Genomic DNA, 25,478 nt, shown 5'->3' with positions numbered 1-25,478 from the left:
TTGTTTTGGGCTTCTCTGGCACCGAAAGGTCTGGCCTTCCATTCAATGTATCAATCTGTGTTTAACTTGTTTCCATTGTATCTGGGGATCGCCCGGTATCGCCTCATTAGTATGTTAACTGGTTTCTTTTCACAGTGCTGTCTGGTTTCTGCAGCAGTCAAAACTGGTTTCTGCAGCCGTCCCAATATACAAGCGCTTTGCAAGCTGCTTGCTTTACAACATGTCCATTTTCCCTGCATTCCTTGCAGTCTTCCATTTTGTGTTGGGCAGTGGCCACCCCTGGTGGCTACACCCTGCCTCACCCTCCCATACCCACCAATGATTGAAGCTGTTGGCTCATGATGACCCCTCTATGTTCCCGCAGGTGAAGCTGGCTGACAACACATGGGAAAGGACAACGATGGGTCCCACTGTGAGGAACGGACCCTGGAGGTCACGGAGGTGGCCCAGGCGAAACGGTCACTGATGCGAGATTGGCCTGAGTCGTGGAGGTGATTAACGACTGGCCCCCACGCAGGTGACCTGTCACATGCGAGTTGTTCATGCCAGCATGATTATCCTTCTGTCTCACTGACTACAAGTCCATTCTCTCGCAGGATCGCAATCTAATGGCACTGGTCGATCCAGGGTGGCTCCCACCCTGCCATCCAAGAGAGCACCTTGTAGGAGAGCTCTGAGGATGCCACCATCAGTGCATCGCGACTGTCATTCCCACCCTCCACCAGCTCAGAAACACACACCTCGATGGGCGTGTTCGACATGGTCCATGCTCCCAAACACTTCTCCCCAACTCAGTTCCCAGGTCGATGGGTTAAAAACAATACTGGATTCACCTCAATGGGTGAAAATAAAGTACAGCCTTCTGGGGCACATTCTGGTGAGCACCATAAAGTTGCAGATGCACATCAGGTGGAGGCAGGAACATCCAGGGGAGACGGCAGTCAGAGATCTGCTGGATCCCAGGACCCAGCTGAGTCCCAGTCAGATGCCGAGTCCAGGCTATCCTGGAGCCGATGCAGTCAATAGGGCGCGGCTATGAGATTCAGAGGGGGCTGTCAGCGACATCCAACAGGTGCACCGTCAATTGGAAGAGTCCCAAAGTCTATGGGCGCAGGAGAGTGTGCCGTCAATGCATGCCACCGCGTGGGTGGCGACCACAGTGGAGAGCAATGTCGGCACCATGAGTGGTGGTGACCAAGGCATGGCTCAGTCAGTGCTAGCCATGGCTGAGTAGCTGGAGGATGTGTCCCTGATGCAGGTGGACCTTTCTGAGCAACTGCGGAGCTTGTCCCAGTCTCAGGTTGTCCTTGCTCGGGCGCTGCAGAGCATGTCCCTGTCTCAGGTGGGTATCGCTGAGGTGCTCCAGTGCATGTCCCAGTCGCTGAGGATCATGTCCTAGACACAGGTGGACATTGGCAAGGCATTGCAGAGCCTGGCCCGTTCACAGTGGGGCATCGCTGAGGGTAACAACACCATGGTGTAGTGCAGATATTGGGGAGAGCCAGATAACACAGGGTAATCCAGAGTTCAATCCAGCTGCCCCTCTGAATTGAGGTGACCCCAGGGCCCTACGGGCACCGATTGGTAGGAGGGTGCGCTGGAGGCTGCACCAGAGCCTCCCTACGGCATGACGACGGATGAATCCACATCCTACATGAATCGGGCGAGGATGATGCCCTCCCTGGTCCTCTGGGCATGCCGGACACTTGGTGCCACCGTCTGTCCTCCTCCCTCCGGCTGGTCCACCAGGTCCTTCCTGAGCCCATCCTCCAGTTCCTCCTGGTCCGGTTCTTCCTTGTCCTCCTCCTCTGAGGTGGCCACATGTTCCTCCTCCTCCTCCAGTATGTCATCCTGTTGTGGTGCCAGGTTGTGGAGGGCACAGCAGACCACCACGAACCGGGGTGTGTACTGCAGTGTACCACCAGAATGGTCGGGGCATCGGAATCATACTTTGAGGAGTGACGGCCCGGGAGCCACATGGGCCTCTTTATGTTGGGTCTCGGCATCGATACCGGTGCCATTAGCCAGGTCCTAAGCCAGGTTTCCTTATTCCGCAAGAGGCAGCTCGTCACCCTGGAGTGTCCCTTGAAGATGCCAGGGATCTCTGACTGCCCCGAGATGTAGCTATCGTGCATACTGCCTGGGAAGCGTGCACACGTGTGCAAGATATTCATATGGTGGTTGCACACAAGTTGAAAGTTCAAGGAATGAAACCCCTTCCTGTGAACGAAAGGCATTCCCAGTCCATCTCATACATGCAGGGCGACAGGCGTGCCACCTATTCCACCTTGGCCCTGGGGCATCCCGGCAATGGTGGAGAATCCTGCTGCCAGGGCACCTCGTTGGGTCTAATCCATGTCAAACTTTATATGGTTTTCTGCCCGTGACCTTCACGGATGTACATGTGGGCTGTAGCTTGTGAGATGCCACGCAGGTCCATGTTCGAGCCCTATATGATCCTGAGGCATAGAAGTTCAGGGCTGCAGTGACCTTGACGGCCACCGGGAGCGGGTGTCCTCCTCCTCCACATGATGCCAATTCCACAACAAACTGGCACAGTGCCTCCTTTTTTCCTTGTTGAGGCGAAGCTTGCTACAGCACACGCTGCCCGTCATCTGTCCAGTGCCTGTCGTGGACTTCCTCCTTTGAGAGCCTCCCTGGCCTGATGGGTGACCAGGTCCTCAGGCTGTGGGGAGCGGCACTGCACACGGGGCTTGGGGAGATGGGAGGGATGGGGTGCATAGGGGAGAGGATGGGGTGTATGAGGGGATGGGACGTATGGGAGGGGAGAGTGTGTGTGGAGGGGGTTCCAGGGTCCGGTGCCAACTCACCTAAGCGGCCTGGTGGAGGTTGTTGACCTTCTTGAGCCACTGGGTCGTCCTAGTCATACATACTCTCCCACAATGCAGTGGTTGCCCTGTGGCTGAACTGAACTGAACTCTGTGACCGGCACACTGGACAGCATGGTGGCACAGTGGTCAGCACTGCTGCCTCACAGAGCCAGAGACCCGTATTTGATTCCAACTTTGGATGATTGTCCGTGTGGAGTTTGCACCTTCTCCCCGTGCCAGAGTGGATTTCCTCTCGGGTGTTCTTGTTTCCTCCCACAGCCCAAAGATGCCCAGGTTAGGCGCATTTGATATGCAAAATTGTCCCTCGGTTGAGTTATGGGTATAGGTTTGGGGGTTTGCGCCTAAGTAGGCAGCTCTTTCAGAGGTCGGTGTAGACTTCATGGGCCGAATGACCTCCTTCTGCACTGTAGATTTTCCATGTGATGCTGTGTGACCCTTGCGGACTGCCTGGCCTCTATCACTTCCAGTAGTCTGCTCAATCCGGCATCATTGAATCGTGGTTCTGGTCATCTCAGCAATGTGGCTGTGAACTGAGTGGGGTTGGCTGTACAGGAGCTGTTTAAGTGCTGCTCTCACTTGTTGGCAGGGGCTGGCGGACATGGTCCCGGTGAATCAACCGGCGGAACCATGATTTGTGGCACGAATTCTGTGGGGTCGTGTTAAGTGGACCAAAGACCAAAGTAGCGGTGACGGCCTCGCGGGTCGAGCATCGGGAAGCTCGCGGCAGTTCCCGCTCGCTACCAACTTTTGAAACTTTTTGGTTAAATCACGGCCATTATCTTACCGGCCCGCCCGTTTTTGTACCCGGTAGATCGTGCCCTTGATCTCTATCCTGAGTGAAAAGTAGCTTGATCATCAAATTTGGATCTCCTGTGCCACTGGATCCAATGTTACGGAAGTCCAAGACTCTCTGAGTGGGGTACATTGCTCCTCGGGCTGCTTCCGGCACAGCTCTCCCCGTGCTGGGATTTTCCACTCATTGACTGGAATTTCCCAATTGGTCAGATCATGATGGCAGACTGCAATTCTGGCTAATTTTATGCATGAATTATGATGTGCTGTTTGGATGTTTTTGGAGAAGTTGAGGTGAGTTTTCGGATTGAGCAGGGAACGTCACTGCATCCTCACAGCGAATATAACCGGCTTTATGCCTCGACCCCTGAAATATGCCCCCATTCGATGGGTTTCAGTTACTAATACAGGGATTTGGGATGAATTTCCAATTACTCTGGAAGGCTGGGCAGGACTGGCTCAGTGGTTGAGCAGATTAGGGTCACGGTTTTATTTGAATGAAGGGAGATTTGTCTGGACATTAAGAATGGCAAAGAAACCTGAGAAGTAAATATTGAGACTTAAACATAAATTGGAATACATTTTTAAAATTTATTTACTGGATGTGGGCTTCTCTGGTTAGGCCAGGATTTATTGCCCATCCCTAGTTGCCCTTCAGAAGTTGATGGTGAGTTGACTTCTTGAACCACTGCAGTCCATCAGGTGTAGGTACATCCACTGTGCTGTTCGGGAGGGAGTTCCAAGATTTTGTCCCAGTGACAGTGAAGGAACGGCGATATATTTCCAAGTCAGAGTGGCAAGTGACTTGGAGGCGAACCTCCAGATGATGGGATTCCCAGGTATCTTCTGCTCTTGTCCTTCTAGATGGTAATGTTTGTTGATTTGGAATGCGCTGTCTAAGAAACTTTGATGAGTTACTGCAGTGCATCTGGAGACGGTCACTGCCTGGCACTTGTGTGGCGCGCATGTAACTTGCCACTTGTCACTTATTCTGCACTTTAAATTCAGTTCCATTTTGAAACTCGGTTTTAAATTCATATAGTTATTACCACTCCAATTATCTTATGATTCATTCCTTGCTTTAATTACAATCCGATCAGTTTACCATTCAATTGGATTCAATGCTATAAATGTTGTACAGGAAACTCTAACAAGCTCCTCTCCCTGGTCAGGTGGTTTATTTCACTGCGACGTTCCCTTATGTGGTTCTGATCATACTCCTGATCCGAGGCCTTACCCTGGAGGGAGCCTATAAAGGAATTGAATTCTACATTGGAAGCCAGTCAGACTTCTCCAAACTGACTGATGCTGAGGTAAGTACAACATAATTGACTGAATTTCAAGTGTAATTTTTAGATGGATTGTTTAATATTTCACTTAATTTTCTTTGTCTGCTTGGGATAGCAACGTTCTGAATGTTGCTTTTGGGTTCTTTTTGCTGAAATGTGGGAAAAATAGCTTCAGTGATTGCTCATTTTTACCCAGACCCTGCGATATATTTGGATTAGTTAGTTTGCCGTTTTTATCACCTTGATGAGAAGAGATAGGATGGAACTAGATGGGACACAGCGACAGGGAATGGGATGCAATGGAATTTTTCTCGCTGCCTCCTTCTCACTGAAACGTCAGAACAGATTCAGTCAGAAGATTTGCAGGTGAAATTTCTTATTAACCAAAGGGATAAACATTGGACTGGGATCCTCTGGCCCCCCCAGCCGCACGGTCATTGATGGCACGCTGTGCGCTGTCTCTTCCCGGTGATTGTCAATGGGATTTCCCATTGATGCCACCGGGAAATCCACGGGCGAGGGTACACTGCCAGCGGGAAATGAGAATCCCAACGGCTGGAGAATTACAGCCCTTGCCTCAAATGTGGCAGGTCATTTACTGTTACCTGCTCATTGTTAGACTTGTACTTATCAATGATATTTGGTGCTGTACGTAGTTGGCTGTGGGAGATGGAGTTGACACAGCATCGTCAGCATCTGGAATCTGAGTGAACGTGGAAAGTAACTGAGCATCTGCTTAATCAATCAGATTGCAGTCTTGTGAAATTAAGAGCACAATGGCTGTGGCAGAGAACGACGTGTTAGAGTGGAGGAATTCAATGACAGATCAGCTACAGAAAGAGAAATGAAGGGTGTAATGTTCTTGTCGGATGGCCTGATTTATATCACTAGAACACTTGTAGCTGAAGCTATAAACGATTTATGAACATCAACTGTGGGGAAACAATATACAAAACAACAGATGAATAACAGTATTAAAATGCACAAGCAACCTCTCTCTCCCAGCCCTCCAGTCGATCGGAGGTCACCTGACTTTAACATTCACTTAAACACTAATGAGACCCCTAGTGGTCAGTCGGTGAATTGCAACACCACCATGATATCAGTACCAAGGGTAAGGAAAGAAAAGAGTAAGAGGTGGAAGGAAAGTCACAGGCAGAAAAACTCAAATAATTAAAACATTTTCTAATCTACAGCAACAATTATGTTTCTTTTTAATTTAGAGTACCTGATTATTTTTTTCCAATTAAGGGGCAATTTAGCATTGCCAATCCACCTAGCCGGCACATCTTTGGGTTGTGGGGTGAAACCCCCACAAACACGGAGAGAACGTGCAAACTCCAAACGGAGAGTGACCCAGAGCCGGGATTGATCCTGGGACCTTGGTGCTCTGAGGCAACAGTGCTACCCACTGTGTCACAGTGCTACCCGAGCAACAATTATAACCTGATTTGATACATCATTTAATGGTCAATTAGAAAAACTGATGCTGAGTTTAGATTGTGTTGAGAGGGCAAGCAGAAAGGGTGGGATTCTCCGTTTCACAAACTATGGGCATGATTTACTAAAAAGGGAATAAATCCCCAGAGCGAGCGCATTTAGCGCATGTTTCCCACATGGCTATACAACGCTACTCGCATTGTAGAAGGGCCACTGAGGGAAACCGAGGCCGTACGGAATCACATTTTGCAAACAGATGAGCTCCGCTCGCTGGAACTCCCCAGTGTAGCGAGAGATCGGAACGTCATTTGCAGCAAATCTCACTTTAATATGCCGATTCCCGAGGAAGGTGAGGCTTTGGGATTCATCCCTTTCGCTTGGGCAAGGGCAGTTCAGCACTGGACTTCATAATGGGGACCAGACGGAATGGCACTTGTGGGGCCCACTACAGCGGAGCGTGGGGTTCACTACAGTGGACCTGGTGGGTGGGCCCGGAGAGAGGGCAGCCGTCAAGGTGGAGGTCAGCATCAAGCAACCAAGTGAGAACCCTCTGGGCTGTGTTTTCTCAAGGCATGTGTGGGACTGTGAATGTGTCTCTAATTCACTTGTCTCTCAGTCCGGAAGAAAGTACTCTCGAACACGTCCGTACTTCAGAATATTCTTTATTGCGATCGGGGCAGCCCTCTAGGTATTCCAAAGGTCCACCTCTGAGAGTGCCAGAATATTGCTCAAAACATCCTGTCTTTATATGTTTTTTAAGGGGCTGTCCCTTACATTCACTTGAGCTTGCCCCCATTACAAAGCATAGCTTGTTTTTACCATAGTTTCGATACATGATTTTACAGACTTTGAGGATATCTATTGGCACATGAGTATATAACAGTTTTAGCAAAAACAGCAGGTGTTTCGCCACAGTATCAATGGCTCCCATATTTCATATTCCGTCATCCAGCCATCTTCCTTGTTTCTCAAGGCTATTCGGCTTACAGTCATGAGTCGGCTCACGAATTGAATAACAACTCCCTTATTTGTAACTTCCCACTAATGTGTCCCATTAATTCTGGCTTGTTCTAGCTATTAACCCTTGCTTCAGCACCGCCATCCAACCCCCTCACTACCCCAAACCCTCCCCCTCACCACCCACACACTACTTAACACCCCAAGCCTTGATTCAATCTTGTGTAATGTCTTATATCTTGCAGGATTCCCTGGCGACAAGACGGACCCTTCTCGTGTTCCCTGTCCCCTACCCCAATCACAAGTGGATATCAGCAATGAGGAGCACATGGACACTAAAGAGAGCCCCAAACACCAGCCTGCGACACCCCGGAGCACCAGTCCAGAGACAACACTAATTTCTTTACACAGCTGTCTCCAACACCCTCCACCATCACAGAGACACTCACCTTGGTTGGGCACTTTAGCAAAGATGCTCCTGGGGCACTATCTGATGCGGGCCAAACACATGCTGCAGTATCAGGTGGAGGTAGGAAGCCCCGAGGGGACGGATGGTCCGAGGGATGCCCGACCCCAGAGACGAGCTGCCATCCAGCTGGTCTTGGGCTTCTAGAAAGGGTGAACCCATCGATAATGGAGATGCAGTCACAGAGCCAGGGACTACTAGAGGGGCTGGGTAGGAGGGGGTGCCGACCATGCATGCCACCCAGGCCAACACCGCATGGATGCCGTCCGCGCTAGTAGGGAGCGTACTGGCAACTCCCACAGGCAGGTGCTGGAATACCACAGTGATACAGACACCCTTGGTCCTGACCCTGGCTTGCACCGCACCCGCAGGTATGGATCACAGATGGGTTGCAGGGGATGGGGGAGATGGGGAAGGCGGTGGGATTGGATATATATGGCTTCAGCCAGGCCTCTTAGTTGGTGAACCTGGAACGATGAGAGCATCCCATTTGTGCTGACCCTCACGCAGTGCCTCCTTCCTACCTCCTCCTTCTCGGCCTGTTGTGCGATCGGCTCTCCATCCTCAACAGCTGTTTCCTGTCCCTCTGGTACAGGCTCCTCCAATGCATGGCCCTCCTCGAGCATCTCCAGCTCGTACATTCTCAGTGCTTTCACTGGGGCTGCGGAGGCATTCCTGGTTGAATTCCAAGGGCCATTGTCGGAAGGTGACATGTTAGCATGATGCGTACCCCCATGCCCAACCATGTCCACCGGGCAGCACAATGGCCTCGGCCTACACTGCAGCCCCTGCACCCTCCTTCTCTGCCAACCCCACATCCAACATCTGGCTCTGGCAGACTCACCGCCCCAGCCAGCCCTGCCACATTCGCTCCTTTGGGAACATGTCCGACCTCCTCTCTCTCCCTCATCATCCACAGCGTCTGTTTCCCGGTTTTTAAAACCAAAAGTGAAGCTCGCTGTCAGTAATTCTTCCTGGCAGAGATGGAACATCGCAGAGGCCTGGAGAATACCGTGTCAGGCCCGTTAATGATATGCCGAAGGCGTTTACTGTATGTGCGGAGTAGAATGCACTAACTCCACTATCGAGCATGGCATTCCATTGGACACCCGGCTCCAGTCACGACTTTCACATTGCGCAATTCTCCTCCCAATCAAATTCTCCGATTCCGGCGTCGCTGAAGGGAGAATCCCGTCCAGAAACATCATAGCGGTCAGGCTGTCTGGGCAGTTCGTGCATGGATGATACTCAGTCCTGAGAGAAAATGGAATGTCACACCCTATTTATCGAGACAGGGATATCTGAAAGGGATAAAGCAATCCAGAAACCGGCTGTAATCCCCCATGAAGATAATGGAAGCTGATTATTATTTCAGCAGCAGTCACATCCTGTAAGTTGGAAATGATAATAATAATCTTTATTATTGTCACAAGTCGGCTTACATGAACACTGCAATGAAATTACTGTGAAAAGCCCCTGGTCGCCACACTCCGGCGCCTGTTCGGGAACACAGAGGAACAGTTTGGAATCTCCAGTTCACCTAACAAGCTCGTCTTTTAGGACTTGTGGGAGGATACCGGAGGTCTCGGAGGAAAACCACGCAGACATGGGGAGAACGTGCAGACTCCGCACAGACAGTGATCCAAGCTGAGAATTGAACCCAAGTCCCAGGCACGGTGACACAACAAGGCTAACTACTGTGATACTGTGCCGCCCTCCAGACCTATAGTGGGTTCTCCACAGGAGGCTGGGATATAACTGTGTATACTTGTAACATGTTTTAAATTGCCCTCTTACTCCTCTTATTTCTGATATGTGTGAGAGTGAGTAAAAGGATGACTGACATGGTGAGGGAAGGAGAGAATGTGTGAAGCAGACAAAGTGATGCTGAAGCTGACAGTAGAGTGATGAATATTGAACAAGAACATTTGGATTTCTGAGTTTAATCTGAAGTTGCTGTGGGATTTGTGCACAAATAACAATGAATCCTGTCGGTCTCACTATTGTTCCAGCAACAGAATTTAGGCCTTTGACATTGTGTGATGGTGTAAAATGGTTAATATCAAATTGGCAGCCTGTTTAACATCCTTTCTTCTTTTGATTCCAATTTAAATTGTTTGAAGCAGATGTCATGATATGCACTCATGCACATAATGAGATACAGACAGGCAGTGACAGACACCCAGTACAGCCAATCATCACACAGTACAGAACACAACCAATCACCAGGCAGAACACTAGAGGGTGGTTTCCCACTATAAAACACACAAGGCATCAGCACTCTGCCTCTTTCCACAACTGTGGTGACAACTGTAGTGACAGCCAGGGTGTATATATCAGTTAACACCTTCTACAAGTTGGCTCAGAGCTAGTCTGGTCCCGTTAGTTATAGTTAGCACACTTAGATTAGTCAAGTGTCAACCCACAGCAAGCTGTGTCCACTGCTCCAGAAGTTCAATAAAACATATTGAACTAACGTCTAAGTTTGGTGTCTACTTTCCAGTACAACTGCATCCAGTTACAGTCCATGTTACCCCAGGGTGAATAACATGGCAGCAGACACAATCATTCCCAGTGTAAATCATTTACACTGTGCTTGCGATGAACAAGAAAAATTGATATTTAGATCTGAATGTTGAATTTGTTGCCAATGGATACTAGTGTTTATTTTGTGGTGAAAATATTTGTTGTTTTCAGTAAAGGAATGGGGATCACTGGGTGTCTGTGTACAGGCTGCAAGTAACAAGCCGAATCACTGACTGGAAAACATGGCAGATAATGGAAAGCACCCAGGCTGCTGTAGGGAATTTGACAACAAGTCGTAGGCAGGGAGACAGAATGATGGATGCACTATTAGTGCAGCACGGTAGCACAAGTGACTAGCACTGTGGCATCACAGCGCCAGGGTCCCAGGTTTGATTCCCGGCTGGGTCACTGTCTGTGCAGAGTCTGCACATTCTCCCCGTGTGTTCGTGGGTTTCCTCCGGGTGCTCCGGTTTCCTCCCACAGTCCAATGACATGCAGGTTAGGTGGATTGGCCATGATAAATTGCCCTTAGTGACCAAAAAGGTTAGGAGGGGTTATTGGGTTGCGGGAATAGGGTGGAAGTGAGGGCTCAAGTGGGTCCCTTGCAGACTCAATGGGCCGAATGGCCTCCTTCTGCACTGTATGTTCCATGTTCTATTCAATGGAGATACTGTTGACCAGAGGGAACATCATTCAGTCAGTTCACCACTGAGCGGTTAGACTAACCAGCTCCATTTTCCTCATGGTTAATGTGGTTTTATTTGTTGAATGAGTTCAAGTGAAATCTCCCGGTGCTGATGAATTCTCCATTCTATTTACCAGGTCTGGAAAGATGCTGCAACACAAATTTTCTATTCTCTTGCTGTGGGTTGGGGTTGTTTAATCACACTGTCATCCTACAACAAATTCCACAACAACTGTTACCGAGACACCATCGTTGTCTGTGTTGTTAACTGTGCTACGAGTGTGTTTGCTGGATTTGCCATCTTCTCCACCCTTGGACACATGGCTCACATACAAGACAAGCCTGTTTCAGAGGTTGCACAGTCAGGTAAATGAAGAGTTATACTTACTGGGCTGGGTGTTGCTGGAACACTGAATCATGTGACCCATCTCATTCGTTAGACTTCTTTAAGCAGCCTTTTGCTCATAAATGTTTGTTCTGGGTTTACTTGAATTGATAGATGATAAAGAGTGCAACAGTGAATTTGGGATCTGAGTAAATGGTGGGAGCATCGGTGCAGGTGTTCCTCAGGGTAGTGTCCTGAGCCCATCCATCTTCAGCTGCTTCAATGGCCTTCCCTCCATCATCATCTTAGAAGTGGTGATGCTGAATGAAGATCTCCATTCCATCACTGCTGCTGGGTCAAAATGCTGGAACTCCCTTCCTAACAGCACTGTGAGTACATCTGCACCTCATAGACTGCAATGATTTGAGAAGGCTTCTCACCATCATGTTCCCAAGGGCAATTAGGGATGGCCAACAAATGCTGACCTTCCCAGTGACACCCACACCCCTTAAAATAATAAAAACAAAATGCAAGTTGTAACTGGCGTAAGTTTAACCTGATCAATTACATCCATTATTTAGGTTTTGGTTTGGCCTTCATCGCCTACCCAGAAGCCCTTGCACAGTTGCCATGGGCACCTTTATGGTCCATTTTATTTTTCTGCATGCTATTCACTCTGGGACTCGACACTCAGTTTGCAGGTTCAGGTAAGAATCATGCTACTTAATTTAACCATTCTCTTTTTACTTTTATAAAAATAAATTGTCTAAATCATTAAACTTATATTGTAAGGTCAAGAATTACTGTTGGTGATGCCAATGCATGAATGGGTAATGTTTCCTTGTGATAATTCTCTGCTCACTGTCGAATGGAGCACCAACCTGTTTGAATTCAATGTATTAACAACTGCATTGGTGAACATCACTCCAACATCTGGAAGATCCTCAAATTGGATTCCTGTTTTGATTTTTATTGCAGTGGTTTTCAATCTCGTTGTTCAGGTTACATTTCCCTTCCTTGTTCATTTTCCACACAGTACAGCTGTTCTCAGTTTGTGCCCGGTTATGGCAGCTCCAGGTGTCTGAGGATGATCATTCTTCAGTTTGAGGTACATCCAGAGCGGTTTCCACACATCAGTGTAGCAGCAAAAGAATTCGATAAAATTCATTGAGGAACGGTGGCATTTCTGTGACTGGACAGGACCAGAGACCTAGATAAATGAACCACAGATGTGAGTCTGAATCACCACTGCAGCTGAGGAATTTAAATTCAGCCCATTAAATAAATATGCAATTGAAAGGTTACTATCGTCATGGGTGATAATGAAGCTAGTTGATTGTCATAAAGCACCCCTCCTGTTCACTGATGTCCTTCAGGGAAGGAAACCTGCTATTGTGTTACACGTGACTCCAGACCCACACAATGGTGTGGCGGATGTGACAAGCTAGCCAAAGTCCATTGACTTCGGTGGCACCAGTAAATCCTACCGGCGAGCGGGACTGGAAGACCCCGTTGAATGTGTCTGACTCTTAACTGCCTAATGCGATGGCTAAGCAAGACACTCATCCATAGCCAATCACTGTGACAAGAGCAAAAAAATGCAGTTGGACCATCTGGCATCAAACTGAAAAATGCACACCCTGCAAAGTCCTCTACACTAACACTCGGGAGAGCTGTCCCACACTATTGCAGCAACAGCCTGACATAGCCAAACTCGCCAAGGCATACCTTACAATCAATGTTCCAGACTCAATTCTTATGACAGGTCGGTAAGTGAGATTTCCCCAAATGTTTTAACCCAGGCAGGAAGGACACTGCAATTTGTTCCCGTCTGGCTGGGATACCCCCAAACATTTTATGCCCCTGAGGAGGAGGGATGAACTGGCTCCCTTTCTTTATTTAACCTCCTGCTGGTTACAATGTGATTAATTGGAAAAAAATCCCTCCCTTCATGGATATCTTTTTCCAGTCCCAATATTTATGTTTTAAAAGGAACCAATTTAACCAGGTGTTCTTGAGTTAAAGATAGAGTGAGTTTATTAAATACTAATGCACAAAAATGCTAAAACACATGCAGATACATTCATACAAATTGGAGATGAGAATTCAGTTCAAATTAAGTAAGTATAAAAGAAAGGTATACAAAACAGTCCTTGACTCTGAGGAGTTGGTGATTGAGCGTTTCAGCCATTAGGATGTGAGATTTCAGTATCCCTGACTTCAGCAGGTAAATGGTTGCTTTTGAGACTATTGAGAGTCTGGTGTTCTGCAGCTTGTTGGAGAAGATTCCCTGTTGTTTTTTCAGCTGTGTTCTTTGGCTCACTTGAACAATAAGAGAGAGAGAGAGAGAGATGCCCGCAAAAAGATTTTTTCAAGAGTGCTGCAGCTGGCCGGCTTCTTCGCATTTCGACAGAGCAGGACTAGTTTATCGAATTTACAGTGCAGAAGGAGGCAATTCGGCCCATCAAGTCCTTGGAAACAGCACCCCACCAAAGCCCACACCTCCACCCTATCCCCACACTTCCACCCTATCCCCGTAACCCCACCTATCCTTTTTTGGGCACAAAGGGCAATTTAACATTGCCAATCCACCTAACCTGCACATCTTTGGACTGTGGGAGGAAACCGGAGCACCCGGAGGAAACCCACGCAGACAATAGGAGAACGTGCAGACTCCGCACAGACAGTGACCCAAGCCGGGAATCAAACCTGGGACCTTGGAGCTGTGAAGCAACTGTGCTAACCACCGTGCTACCATGCTGCCATAGTTCACACCCATCCACAATCACACTCATCAACCTGTGGCAGTCCTTCAGCTGCCTTTTGTCCCAGCCTTTGTATATTCCTGGAAGGTGAAATCCGCAAATCCGTCTGGACACTATACACAAGGTATCTCTTGATGAGATTATACTCAGCGCATATTATCTCCCATTCTCTCCATTGGAGATGGCAATTTGTTTCACGATGCTTTAAAAGTACCTTGTCTGGAAACGGGGTGGGGATCCATTGTCACTCACAATTATCATCACCAGTAAATCAGCCAGTGACTGACTTTACAAACTCAGCCACCTTTGGCTTGTAAACAAAACTCACACAGGCCTTATTTAGACAAAACTCACAGGCCTTACTGAAAAGTTCAACATTTCTGGACGTAATTTAGTGTTTTTCCTTCATTATTATGATACCATTGATCTGAACCGGCCATATTAGTACTGTGGACACAAAAGGTTCATTCTCCTTCAGTGAGTTACTCACTTCCCAATTTCCATCAGCCTGTCTACCATTTGTAAGGCTCAAGTCAAAAATGTGATGGCACACCCTCCACTTGCCTAGATGACTGCAGCTCTGATAATCCTCAGAAGATGTATGAAAGGATTAAAGATTTATCACAGCATCAGATTATCATTGTGGGGAGTATCCCTCCCACAGGCTGGCCTGCAAACATGACAGTGACCCAATGACTTAAGTGGCTCCAATGGAAGAATAGGTAAAGGCGGCTTCATAGATCCATCCAGTCGACATTCAGTTCTGTTTCTCAAATACTTCCACTTAGATCATCTGGAGGCAGGAGTCCATCAGTTTACTGGCCCGACGGTGACCTTTCAGATTTCCCTTCCAGTCCTGCCTTCATTCCCCTCTTTGCACGCCTCAAACAAAACCCACTGACAGATGAATCTGTCCCCATCTGTTTCTCTGGTTTACACAGTTTGGTCCCTCCATTGGTGGGTTTCTCTGGGGCTGCGTTAACTTGTTAATTAATTGCTGAACTCATTTAATGTTATCTTTCATCAGAATTGGTTATAACAGCCCTGCTGGACCAGTTCCCCAGGCTACTCCGATCAAAGCACCTTTATGTGACAACTGGTGCTTGCTTTTTATTCTATTTCCTTGGCCTTGTTTGTACAACACAGGTAAGTTGTCCTCTCATAATTTGTTATGTCTCTGTATGCTGTCCTGGTTATGACTAAAAAGTGTAATGATGGCAACTGGTACATTTCTGTTCCCGTATCAGCTTGGCTCAGCTGAAAAACACTCTCAACTCAGATCAATACGTGGCATTTTAGGGGGGGGGGGAGGTGGCACGGTGGCGCAGTGGTTAGCCCTGCTGCCTCAACATGCCAAGGACACCCGGGTTCGTGTGGAGTTTGCACATTCTCCCTGTGTCTGTGTGAGTCTCACCCCACAACACAAAGATGTGCAGGGTAAGTGAACTGGCCACGCCAAATTGCCCCTTCATTGGAAAAGAATAAAAATACATATTTTTTTTAACATAGAATGCTTTGCTTGGAAACCCAGGATTTAAACAATAGCCTTGGCGAACAGTTCACTCTTATTAATGGGGTGCTATATTGCTGGAACTGAGGGCTCTTCTGCCATTCGGGGGCTCTAAGTTGCAAGAATATTAAAAATGTTACAAAATTTAAAGGATTGAAATTTTTTCCCAAAACCAGCATGCTCAGACTAATGGCAGGGAGGAATGAGGGCCGGGATTCTCCCCTACCCGGCGGGGCGGGGGGTCCCGGCGTACCGGAGTGGAGAGAACCACTCCGGCATCGGGCCTCCCGGAATTCTCCGCACCTTTAGGGGATAGGCCCGCGCGGGAGTGGTTGGCGCCCCGCCGACCAGCGTGAATGGCCTTTGGCGCCCCGCCGACCAGCGCCACGGCTGGCCGAAAGGCGGGCAGGCGTGAGTCCGTGTATGTGCCGGAGCGTCAGCGGCCGCTGACGTCACCCCGGCGCATGTGCCGTGGCGGCGGCGGAAGAAAAAGAGTGCCCTCACGGCACAGTCCGCCTGCCGAGCGGTGGGCCCCGATCGCAGGCCAGGCCACCGTGCCCCCCCCCCCCCCCCCCCGGGGTCAGATCGTCCCGCAGGCCCCCCCAGGGCCCCGGGACCCGCTCGCGCCGCCTGCTCCTGCCGGCACCAGAGTTGCTTTGATTCCCGAAGGCGGGAACGGCCTGTCAGCGGCGGGACTTCAGCCCATCGCGGGCTGGAGAATCGCCGCGGGGGCCCGCCGACCGGCGCGGCGCAATTCCCACCCCCGCCGATTCCCGGGTGGCGGAGATTTCCGGCCACGGCGGGGGCGGGATTTACGCTGGCCCCGGGCGATTCTCCAACCCTGCGAGGGGTCGGAGAATTCCCCCTGAGGAAAGTTGCAAAGCAAAAGACATAAATAATAAAAATAACTGAGGAGATGAGCAGGAATTGTGAATAATGACTGTTTCCAAACATGAAAAACAAACCTCCCATCATAACTTATATGACAGTCAAAGACAGTCTAAAGGAGATTAAAACATTTTGATTCCCAATGAAATGAAATGAAAATTGCTTATTGTCACGAGTAGGCTTCAATTAGGTTACTGTGAAAAGCCCCTAGTCGCCACATTACAGCGCCTGTTCGGGGAGGCTGGTACAGGAATTGAACCGTGCTGCTGGCCTGCCTTGGTCTGCTTTAAAAGCCAGCGATTTAGCCCAGTGTGCTAAACTAGTTGGATGGTGTTTGTACAAAGAGAGACTAGAGAGAACAAATAATAATAATAATGTTTATTATTGTCACAAGTAGGTTTACATTAACACTGCAGTGAAGTTACTGTGAAAATCCCCTCTTCGCCACTCCTGCGCCTGTTTGGAAACATTGAGGGAGAATTCAGAATGTCCAAATTACCTCACAGCACGTCTTTTGGGACTTGTGGGAGGAAACCAGAGCACCCTGAGGAAACCCACACAGACACGGGGAGAACATGCAGACTCCGCACAGACAGTGACCCAAGCCGGAAATCGAACCTGGGACTCTGGTGCTGTGAAGTGATAGTGCTAACCACTGTGCTACTATGCCGCCTATGAACCAGAGGCAATCATTGTGATGGAGACAATGGACATTGGAGTTGGGCGATATACTTCATGAATGATGTGGAAACAGTCGAGAAAGAAGCCGAACAAGACTGAGAAATCATATTAGACTCAATACTGAACATGTCCAACCAATGTGGATATTTGTTCCTATTTGATCATGTGGTAAAGGCATCACTGGCAAGGCCAGTATAAATTGCCCTTTGCTAATTGCACTTGAGAAAGTGGTGGAGAGCTACCTTCATTAACTGCTGCAGTCCATGTGGCATAGGTTCACGGACAGCACCAGTAGGGAGGGTGTTCCAAGCTTTCAGTTCAAGTCAGGGCCACATGTGACTCTGAACAGAACTTGTAGCTGGTGGGACTCTTGTGTGCTTGCTGTCATTGTTCTTCGAGGGAAAGTGAATATGAAAAATACTGCTGGGTTGTTACTGTGGAGGAAGTGAATGTTTAAGGTGGTTGACGGAGTCCTGAGAGCACCTGTAACAAATTCACAAAGGCTGTTCACCTACATCACCAAAACAGTCGAATATAAATCAAAGAGGTGATCATCACACTTTCAGTGCTCTGATCAGACTCCATCTTGACCACTGGATCCAGTTCTTCCAAACCAGAGAGACAGACATTCAAAAACTGGAGTCAGCGATGAGAAGAGCTACAAGGCCGATCCTCAGAGTGGAGATGCAGGCATTGGACTGGGGTGAGCACAGTAAGAAGTCTTACAACACCAGGTTAAAGTACAACATGTTTGTTTCAAACACTAGCTTTCGGAGCACTGCTCCTTCACCTGAGGAAGGAGCAGTGCTCCAAAAGCTAGTGTTTGAAACAAACATGTTGGACTTTAACCTGGTGTTGTAAGACTTCTTACTGTCCTCAGAGTCAAGGCTTTGATATATGAGGAAAGACTGGAGAAATTGGGCATTTCAATCCAGAGATCAGGCAACCGAAAGGTGATCTTATAAAGGAATATAATTGTTAACATCTTTTTAAAAATTGAACTATGGAACTAGAGAGCATGGCTTCAAACTAGGGAAAGTAATTTTATAACTGACATCAGGAAATTTTCCAAAACAGGAAGAGTGATCTCCATGTGGAAATAATTTTCTAATCAAGCAGCAGAGGCAAAAGCTTTGGAATCATTGAAGAAACAATCAGATTCTATAGGCAGGTTGTTTACAAAGCCCTTATTGGTTGAATGAATATGGATTAAATGGCTTTCCTCACCAATAAGGACTCTAAACTGGTGCTACATTTACCCATCATAATGGAGCAATATATTCTGACTGAGCCAGAAAAGACAGATGCAATTTAATAAAGAGAAATGGAATGTGAGATTCAGCAGAGGGAAAGTTGATGTGGAGTTTGTGCTAAATTGATTTTTTTCAGGTTCATTTGTAGGACTGTGACTGTTTCTGGCTCGGCCAGTATTTACTGTCCATTCCTAATTGCCCTTGAGAAGGAGATGGTGAGCTGCCTTCTTAAACTGCTGCAGTCCATGTTGTGCAGATACACCCACAGTGCTGTTCGGATGGGAATTTGACCCAATGACAATGAAGGCATGGCAGTATATTTTCAAGTCTGGATGATGAGTGACTTGGAGGGGAATTTCCACTTGGTGGTGCACCCATGTGCCTGCTGCCTTTATCCTTTGAGACGGTTGCGGTCATGTGTTTGGAAGTTGCTGTCAATGGTGCCTTGGTTAGCTCCTTGTTCCTTGCAGATGGTACATTTCACTGCCACTGTGTGTCGATGGTGGAGGGAGTGATGTTTGTGGATGGGATGCCAATCAACTGGGCAACTTTGTTCTGTCAAGCTTTCTGAGTATTGGTTGAGCTATACTTGTCCAGTCAAGTAGAGAGTATTACATTCCACTCCTGATTTGTGCCTTGTAAATGGTGGCTAGGCTTTGAGGGGTCAGGAGGTGAGTTACTTGCAGCAGGATTCCGAGCCTTTGTCCTGCTCTTGTAGCCACAGTATTTGTATGGCTAGTCCAGTTCAGTTTCTGGTCAAGGGACGTTGATAGATGTAGTTGAGATATTGAGAAAGAAGAGATAGATTTTGGGTGCTTTGAAGTGCCTTGCAGCATTTATAATAAAGGTGATATATCAATATAAGCTGTTCTTCTTTTCATTATTATGTGAGTAATATTTAATTCCGCAATGCTCCCAGGTGGTTATGAAAGGAAACAAAGTATTGAACTGCATTGCAAGCAGCATAAAATATAAATCAAGAGAGATATTTGACCCGAGTGAGATCACGGGCTGGATTTTCCAGTCACGTCTTTCCCAGTGGCGTGCTGTTCGTTGGCTGTGGGATTCTATATTCCCGCCACTTGTCAATGGGATTTCTCATTGAAGCCACCCCATGCCACCAGGAAACCCATGGGTGGGGGGAGTGCTGCCGTGGGAAATTTGAATCACAAAGGCCGGAGAATCCCAGCCTACATCTGGAGTACTGCGTGTAATTCTGGCCTCCTTGTCTGAAAGGATATTCAAAAATTGAAGAGGGACAGAACTGATTTCAGAACTTTAATAAATAAGGGAAAAAAATGAGCAGACACGGTAGGTATGGGATGTTTTGTAGTTAGACAAAATTAATTTTTCATGTTCCATCAATCTCTCATTTTGAATGTTATGATTTTCCCCAGTGACATTTTCTAATTTTACATTTAACTTAAGGCTGGGATTTACTGGTTAAGTTTAATCGATTATTTCTGTACTGGATGGGTCCTCATTACAATCGCTCTGCTGGAACTCATCAGTCTGAGTTGGATCTATGGTAAGTAGAACAAGAAAAAGCACTGAAGCAAATAAAAACATTAAACATTGATTGTGTGGATGTTCACGTCTCTTCAGAAAACATACGGAAATTCCATGAGGTGATTTTTTTTTTGTCTAGGATGGGAATTCAAATTTTCAACCTGAGTTGAAAAGAAAAATAAAGACCTTGCGACTCAGGAGAAGAATTCAAATGACTGAATCACACCTGGGACGAGTAGTTACAGATTGGGCAAAAATTCTCAAAACTCCATCCCATTTTGTTCCGCATGTCAACATCGGAAATGCCCATGGTGCTTTTGTCCATGCTGGGATACAGCTGCTTGCTGTTGGTGTCAATATGGCTGCAGTGTTTCTTTCCCCCCTGTGAATTGACAATGTGATGTTGCTGAAATGTCTTCACTCTTGAGTTTTTTGCCACTTGACTCAGTTGCCAGTTCTTCCCAACTATCAAGGCAGTTGGGGCAACAGGACAGGTTCAAGCCAACAACGTGTTTGCAATTACCTTCGTGTCTGTTCAGATTGTTGTACAGGTTTGTTTCAAATCACTAGCTTTCGGAGCACTGCTCCTTCCTCAGGTGAATGAAGAGGTAAGTTCCAGAAACATATATATATAGACAAAGTCAAAGATGCAAGACGATACTTTGAATGCGAGCATATGCAGGGAATTAAATCTTTACAGATCCAGAGAGAGGGGGGCTACCCAGCCTTCAGGAGAGCAACCACGACACCACACAACCCTGCCATGGCAATCTCTGCAAGGCGTGCCAGATCATTGACATGGGTACCACCATAACACGTGAGAACACCACCCATCAGGTACGCGGTACATACTCATGCGACTTGGCCAATTTTGTCTACCTAATACGCTGCAGGAAAGGATGCCCCGAAGCGTGGTACATTGGCGAGACCATGCCGACTCTGCAACAACCGATGAACAGACATCACTCAACAATCCAGTAAGGGAACACTTTAGCAGTCAAATGCATTCAGCCTCTGATCTTCGGGTAAGCATTCTGTTTTGGAGCGACGTTTTCAGAACCCCAAAATGTATCATATAGTTCAACCAACCTCTCCCTTTAATGTATTGTTGCTTTTGAAGCACACGGCTTGGTCTCCCGGTGTGGTATTACAATTATGGACACGTGGGTTTTTAAACACAAAACAATGTTTATTCCATGAATTCAACTTAACCTTTTTAAATAAACATTGGATCCCTTAACACCCCTTACTTTAAAGATAACCCCGAAAATAATACAACACTAAATAATCCCTCAAAATGCTCCTTCAAACCTCTAAAAGACTTAACACCTTTAAACAGAAACACATCCGGTTAAATACATTACTATTATGAGTTTAAATCACCCAAATGATTCAGAGATAGTCTTTCCTGGCAGAGATCACCGCAGATCCAGCTCACTGCAAACACAGACACACCCAAGCTCGTTTTCTTCATGCAGCTCTCAGCAAACCAGACAGGCACTTTTCAGCTGTTCTCTCAAACTGAAACTAAAAGTAAAAGTGAACTCAACTCAGCTACCCCCACTCTCTGTCATCACTTCAGTAATATGAGCTGCTCCATTTCTTAAAGGTACATTGCTTAAACATCCATTCCTTAAAAGTACTCTCACATGACACCTCCCCCCAAGAATAAAAAATAAACCATCAACTTCAAGATGGTTTCATTTTTCACTTTTGCACAATCCACTAAGAAATGTGCACAGTAAATATACATTTTCGTTTCACAAAAAAAAACACACACAAACGGGCATAATAATAAAGTCCATCTTTCCCGTTCTTCCTCCAACCGAAATCTTTCTCGATTGACAGTCGTTTTGAACAAGAAAGTCCATTCCTCTACGCCTCGGCAATTCTCTTTAAAGTTAGATACTTCAGTTCAATCTGATCACAGAGTCCCTTGCAATTCTCCAATACAGGAGCATCGGTTATCACAGCTTTCAGGCAGTCACATGCCTGTTGAAAGTCCGCTGTCCATTGAAATTTTTGACGTTTCTTGAACAAGTCCATCAGTGGAGTAATCACGCCACAAAACCTTTGCACAAAGGTTCGATCAAATCCATTCATGCTAAGAACATAAGAACATAAGAACATAAGAACTAGGAGCAGGAGTAGGCCATCTGGCCCCTCGAGCCTGCTCCGCCATTCAATTAGATCATGGCTGATCTTTTGTGGACTCAGCTCCACTTTCCGGCCCGCACACCATAACCCTTAATCCCTTTATTCTTCAAAAAACTATCTATCTTTACCTTAAAAACATGTAATGAAGGAGCCTCAACTGCTTCACTGGGCAAGGAATTCCATAGATTCACAACCCTTTGGGTGAAGCAGTTCCTCCTAAACTCAGTCCTAAATCTACTTCCCCTTATTTTGAGGCTATGTCCCCTAGTTCTGCTGTCACCCGCCAGTGGAAACAAGCTGCCCGCATCTATCCTACCTATTCCCTTCATAATTTTAAATGTTTCTATAAGATCCCCCCTCATCCTTCTAAATTCCAACGAGTACAGTCCCAGTCTACTCAACCTCTCCTCATAATCCAACCCCTTCAGCTCTGGGATTAACCTAGTGAATCTCCTCTGCACACCCTCCAGCGCCAGTACGTCCTTTCTCAAGTAAGGAGACCAAAACTGAACACAATACTCCAGGTGTGGCCGCACAAACACCTTATACAATTGCAACATAACCTCCCTAGTCTTAAACTCCATCCCTCTAGCAATGAAGGACAAAATTCCATTTGCCTTCTTAATCGCCTGTTGCACTTGTAAACCAACCTTCTGTGACTCATGCACTAGCACACCCAAGTCTCTCTGAACAGTGGCATGCTTTAATATTTTATCGTTTAAATAATAATCCCGTTTGCTGTTATTCCTACCAAAATGGATAACCTCACATTTGTCAACATTGTATTCCATCTGCCAGACCCTAGCCCATTCACTTAACCTATCCAAATCCCTCTGCAGACTTCCAGTATCCTCTGCACTTTTCGCTTTACCACTCATCTTAGTGTCATCTGCAAATTTGGACACATTGCTCTTGGTCCCCAACTCCAAATCATCAATGTAAATTGTGAACAATTGTGGGCCCAACACGGATCCCTGAGGGACACCACTAGCTACTGATTGCCAACCAGAGAAACACCCATTTAGCCCAACTCTTTGCTTTCTATTAATTAACCAATCCTCTATCCATGCTACTACTTTACCCTTAATGCCATGCATCTTTATCTTATGCAGCAGCCTTTTGTGTGGCACCTTGTCAAAGGCTTTCTGGAAATCCAGATATACCACATCCATCGGCTCCCCATTATCTACTGCACTGGTAATGTCCTCAAAAAATTCCACTAAATTAGTTAGGCATGACCTGCCCTTTACGAACCCATGCTGCGTCTGCCCAATGGGACACTTTCTATCCAGATGCCTCGCAATTTCTTCCTTGATGATAGATTCCAGCATCTTCCCTACTACCGAAGTTAAGCTCACTGGCCTATAATTTCCTGATTTCTGCCTACCTCCTTTTTTAAACAGTGGCGTCACGTTTGCTAATTTCCAATCCACCGGGACCACCCCAGAGTCTAGTGAATTTCGGTAAATTATCACTAGTGCATCTGCAATTTCCCTAGCCATCTCTTTTAGCACTCTGGGATGCATTCCATCAGGGCCAGGAGACTGGTCTACCTTTAGCCCCATTAGCTTGCCCATCACTCCCTCCTTAGTGATAACAATCCTCTCAAGGTCCTCACCTGTCATAGCCTCATTTCTATCAGTCGCTGGCATGTTATTTGTGTCTTCCACTGTGAAGACCGACCCAAAAAACCTGTTCAGTTCCTCAGCCATTTCCTCATTTCCCATTATTAAAACTCCCTTCTCATCCTCTAAAGGACCAATATTTACCTTAGCCACTCTTTTTTGTCTTATATATTTGTAAAATCTTTTACTGTCTGTTTTTATATTCTGAGCACGTTTACTCTCATACTCTATCTTACTCTTCTTTATAGCTTTTTTAGTAGAATTCTGTTGCCCCCTAAAGATTTCCCAGTCCTCTAATCTCCCAGCAATCTTTGCCACTTTATATGCTTTTTCTTTCAATTTGATACTCTCCCTTATTTCCTTAGATATCCACGGTCGATTTTCCCTCTTTCTTCCGTCCTTCCTTTTTGTTGGTATAAATCTTTGCTGAGCACTGTGAAAAATCGCTTGGAAGGTTCTCCACTGTTCCTCAACTGATCCACCATAAAGTCTTAGCTCCCAGTCTACCTTAGCTAGTTCTTCTCTCATCCCCTTGTAATCTCCTTTGTTTAAACACAAAACACTAGTATTTGATTTTACTTTCTCACCCTCCATCTGTATTTAAAATTCCACCATATTGTGATCGCTCCTTCCGAGAGGATCCCTAACTATGAGATCATGAATCAATCCTGTCTCATTACACAGGACAAGATCTAGGACCGCTTGTTCCCTCGTAGGTTCCATTACATACTGTTCTAGGAAACTATCACGAATACATTCTATAAATTCCTCCTCAAGGTTGCCTTGACCGACCTGGTTAAACCAATCGACATGTAGATTAAAATCCCCCATGATAACTGCTGTACCATTTCTACATGCATCAGTTATTTCTTTGTTTATTGCCTGCCCCACCATATCGTTACTATTTGGTGGCCGATAGACTACTCCTATCAGTGACTTTTTCGCCTTACTATTCCTGATTTCCACCCAAATGGATTCAACCTTATCCTCCATAGCACCAATGTCATCCCTTACTATTGCCCGGATGTCATCCTTAAATAACAGAGCAACATCACCTCCCTTACCATCCACTCTGTCCTTCCGAATAGTTTGATACCCTCGGATATTTAACTCCCAGTCGTGACCATCCTTTAACCATGTTTCAGTAATGGCCACTAAATCATAGTCATTTACGATGATTTGTGCCATCAACTCATTTACTTTATTCCGAATACTACGAGCATTCAGGTAAAGTACACTTATGTTGGTTTTTTTCCCTCTGTTTTGAATCTTAACATCTCCAGTTTTATTCCTTTTGTTATTACTGGGCCTATTCACTGAGCTCCCCTCAGTCACTGTACCTTGTACTGTCGCCCTTTTAGATTTTTGACTATGTCTTCTCTGCCTTGCACTTTTCCCCTTACTTCCTTTTGCTTCTGTCCCTGTTTTACTACCTTCCAACTTCCTGCATCGCACAAAGAAATCGCATTATTTCCCTTCGTCTTGAGGGTATCGGAAACTCCTCAAAGAAAGTGATTCGGGCTTCCCCAAATTCACTTTCGGCTAGGTTCATCACCAAACCCGCCTCCTGAAGTCGATCGAAGAACTCCATACGATGTTTTACATGTTCTTTCCACGTCTGGAAGTTGGAAATAAAAGCAGATTATCCCACTTTCTCAATGCAATCCTTCAAACGTGGGATAGGGTAAGAGACCGTTCTTGTAACTGCATTCACCTATCGATAGTCCCCACACAATCGTTGGGTACCGTCTGGTTTAG

At 46.7% G+C, this 25,478-nt stretch overlaps 1 protein-coding gene across 1 annotated transcript in view; it reads left to right on the top strand.

Annotated features, from left to right (window-relative positions):
• The window catches only part of LOC119951478 (sodium- and chloride-dependent neutral and basic amino acid transporter B(0+)-like), a 91,867-nt gene that overhangs the window by 49,639 nt on the left and 16,750 nt on the right, over positions 1 to 25,478 (top strand). Inside the window, exons 8-12 of the mRNA XM_038774688.1 lie at positions 4,817 to 4,957; positions 11,145 to 11,373; positions 11,914 to 12,039; positions 15,125 to 15,243; positions 19,858 to 19,957. Coding sequence (XP_038630616.1) covers positions 4,817 to 4,957; positions 11,145 to 11,373; positions 11,914 to 12,039; positions 15,125 to 15,243; positions 19,858 to 19,957 — 715 coding nt within the window. The remainder of the gene's footprint in view (positions 1 to 4,816; positions 4,958 to 11,144; positions 11,374 to 11,913; positions 12,040 to 15,124; positions 15,244 to 19,857; positions 19,958 to 25,478) is intronic.

Source organism: Scyliorhinus canicula, chromosome 17, assembly GCF_902713615.1.
Source record: "Scyliorhinus canicula chromosome 17, sScyCan1.1, whole genome shotgun sequence".
In the NCBI taxonomy this organism is placed as follows: Eukaryota; Metazoa; Chordata; class Chondrichthyes; order Carcharhiniformes; family Scyliorhinidae; genus Scyliorhinus; species Scyliorhinus canicula.
This window is presented reverse-complemented; position numbering and strand designations above follow the sequence as displayed.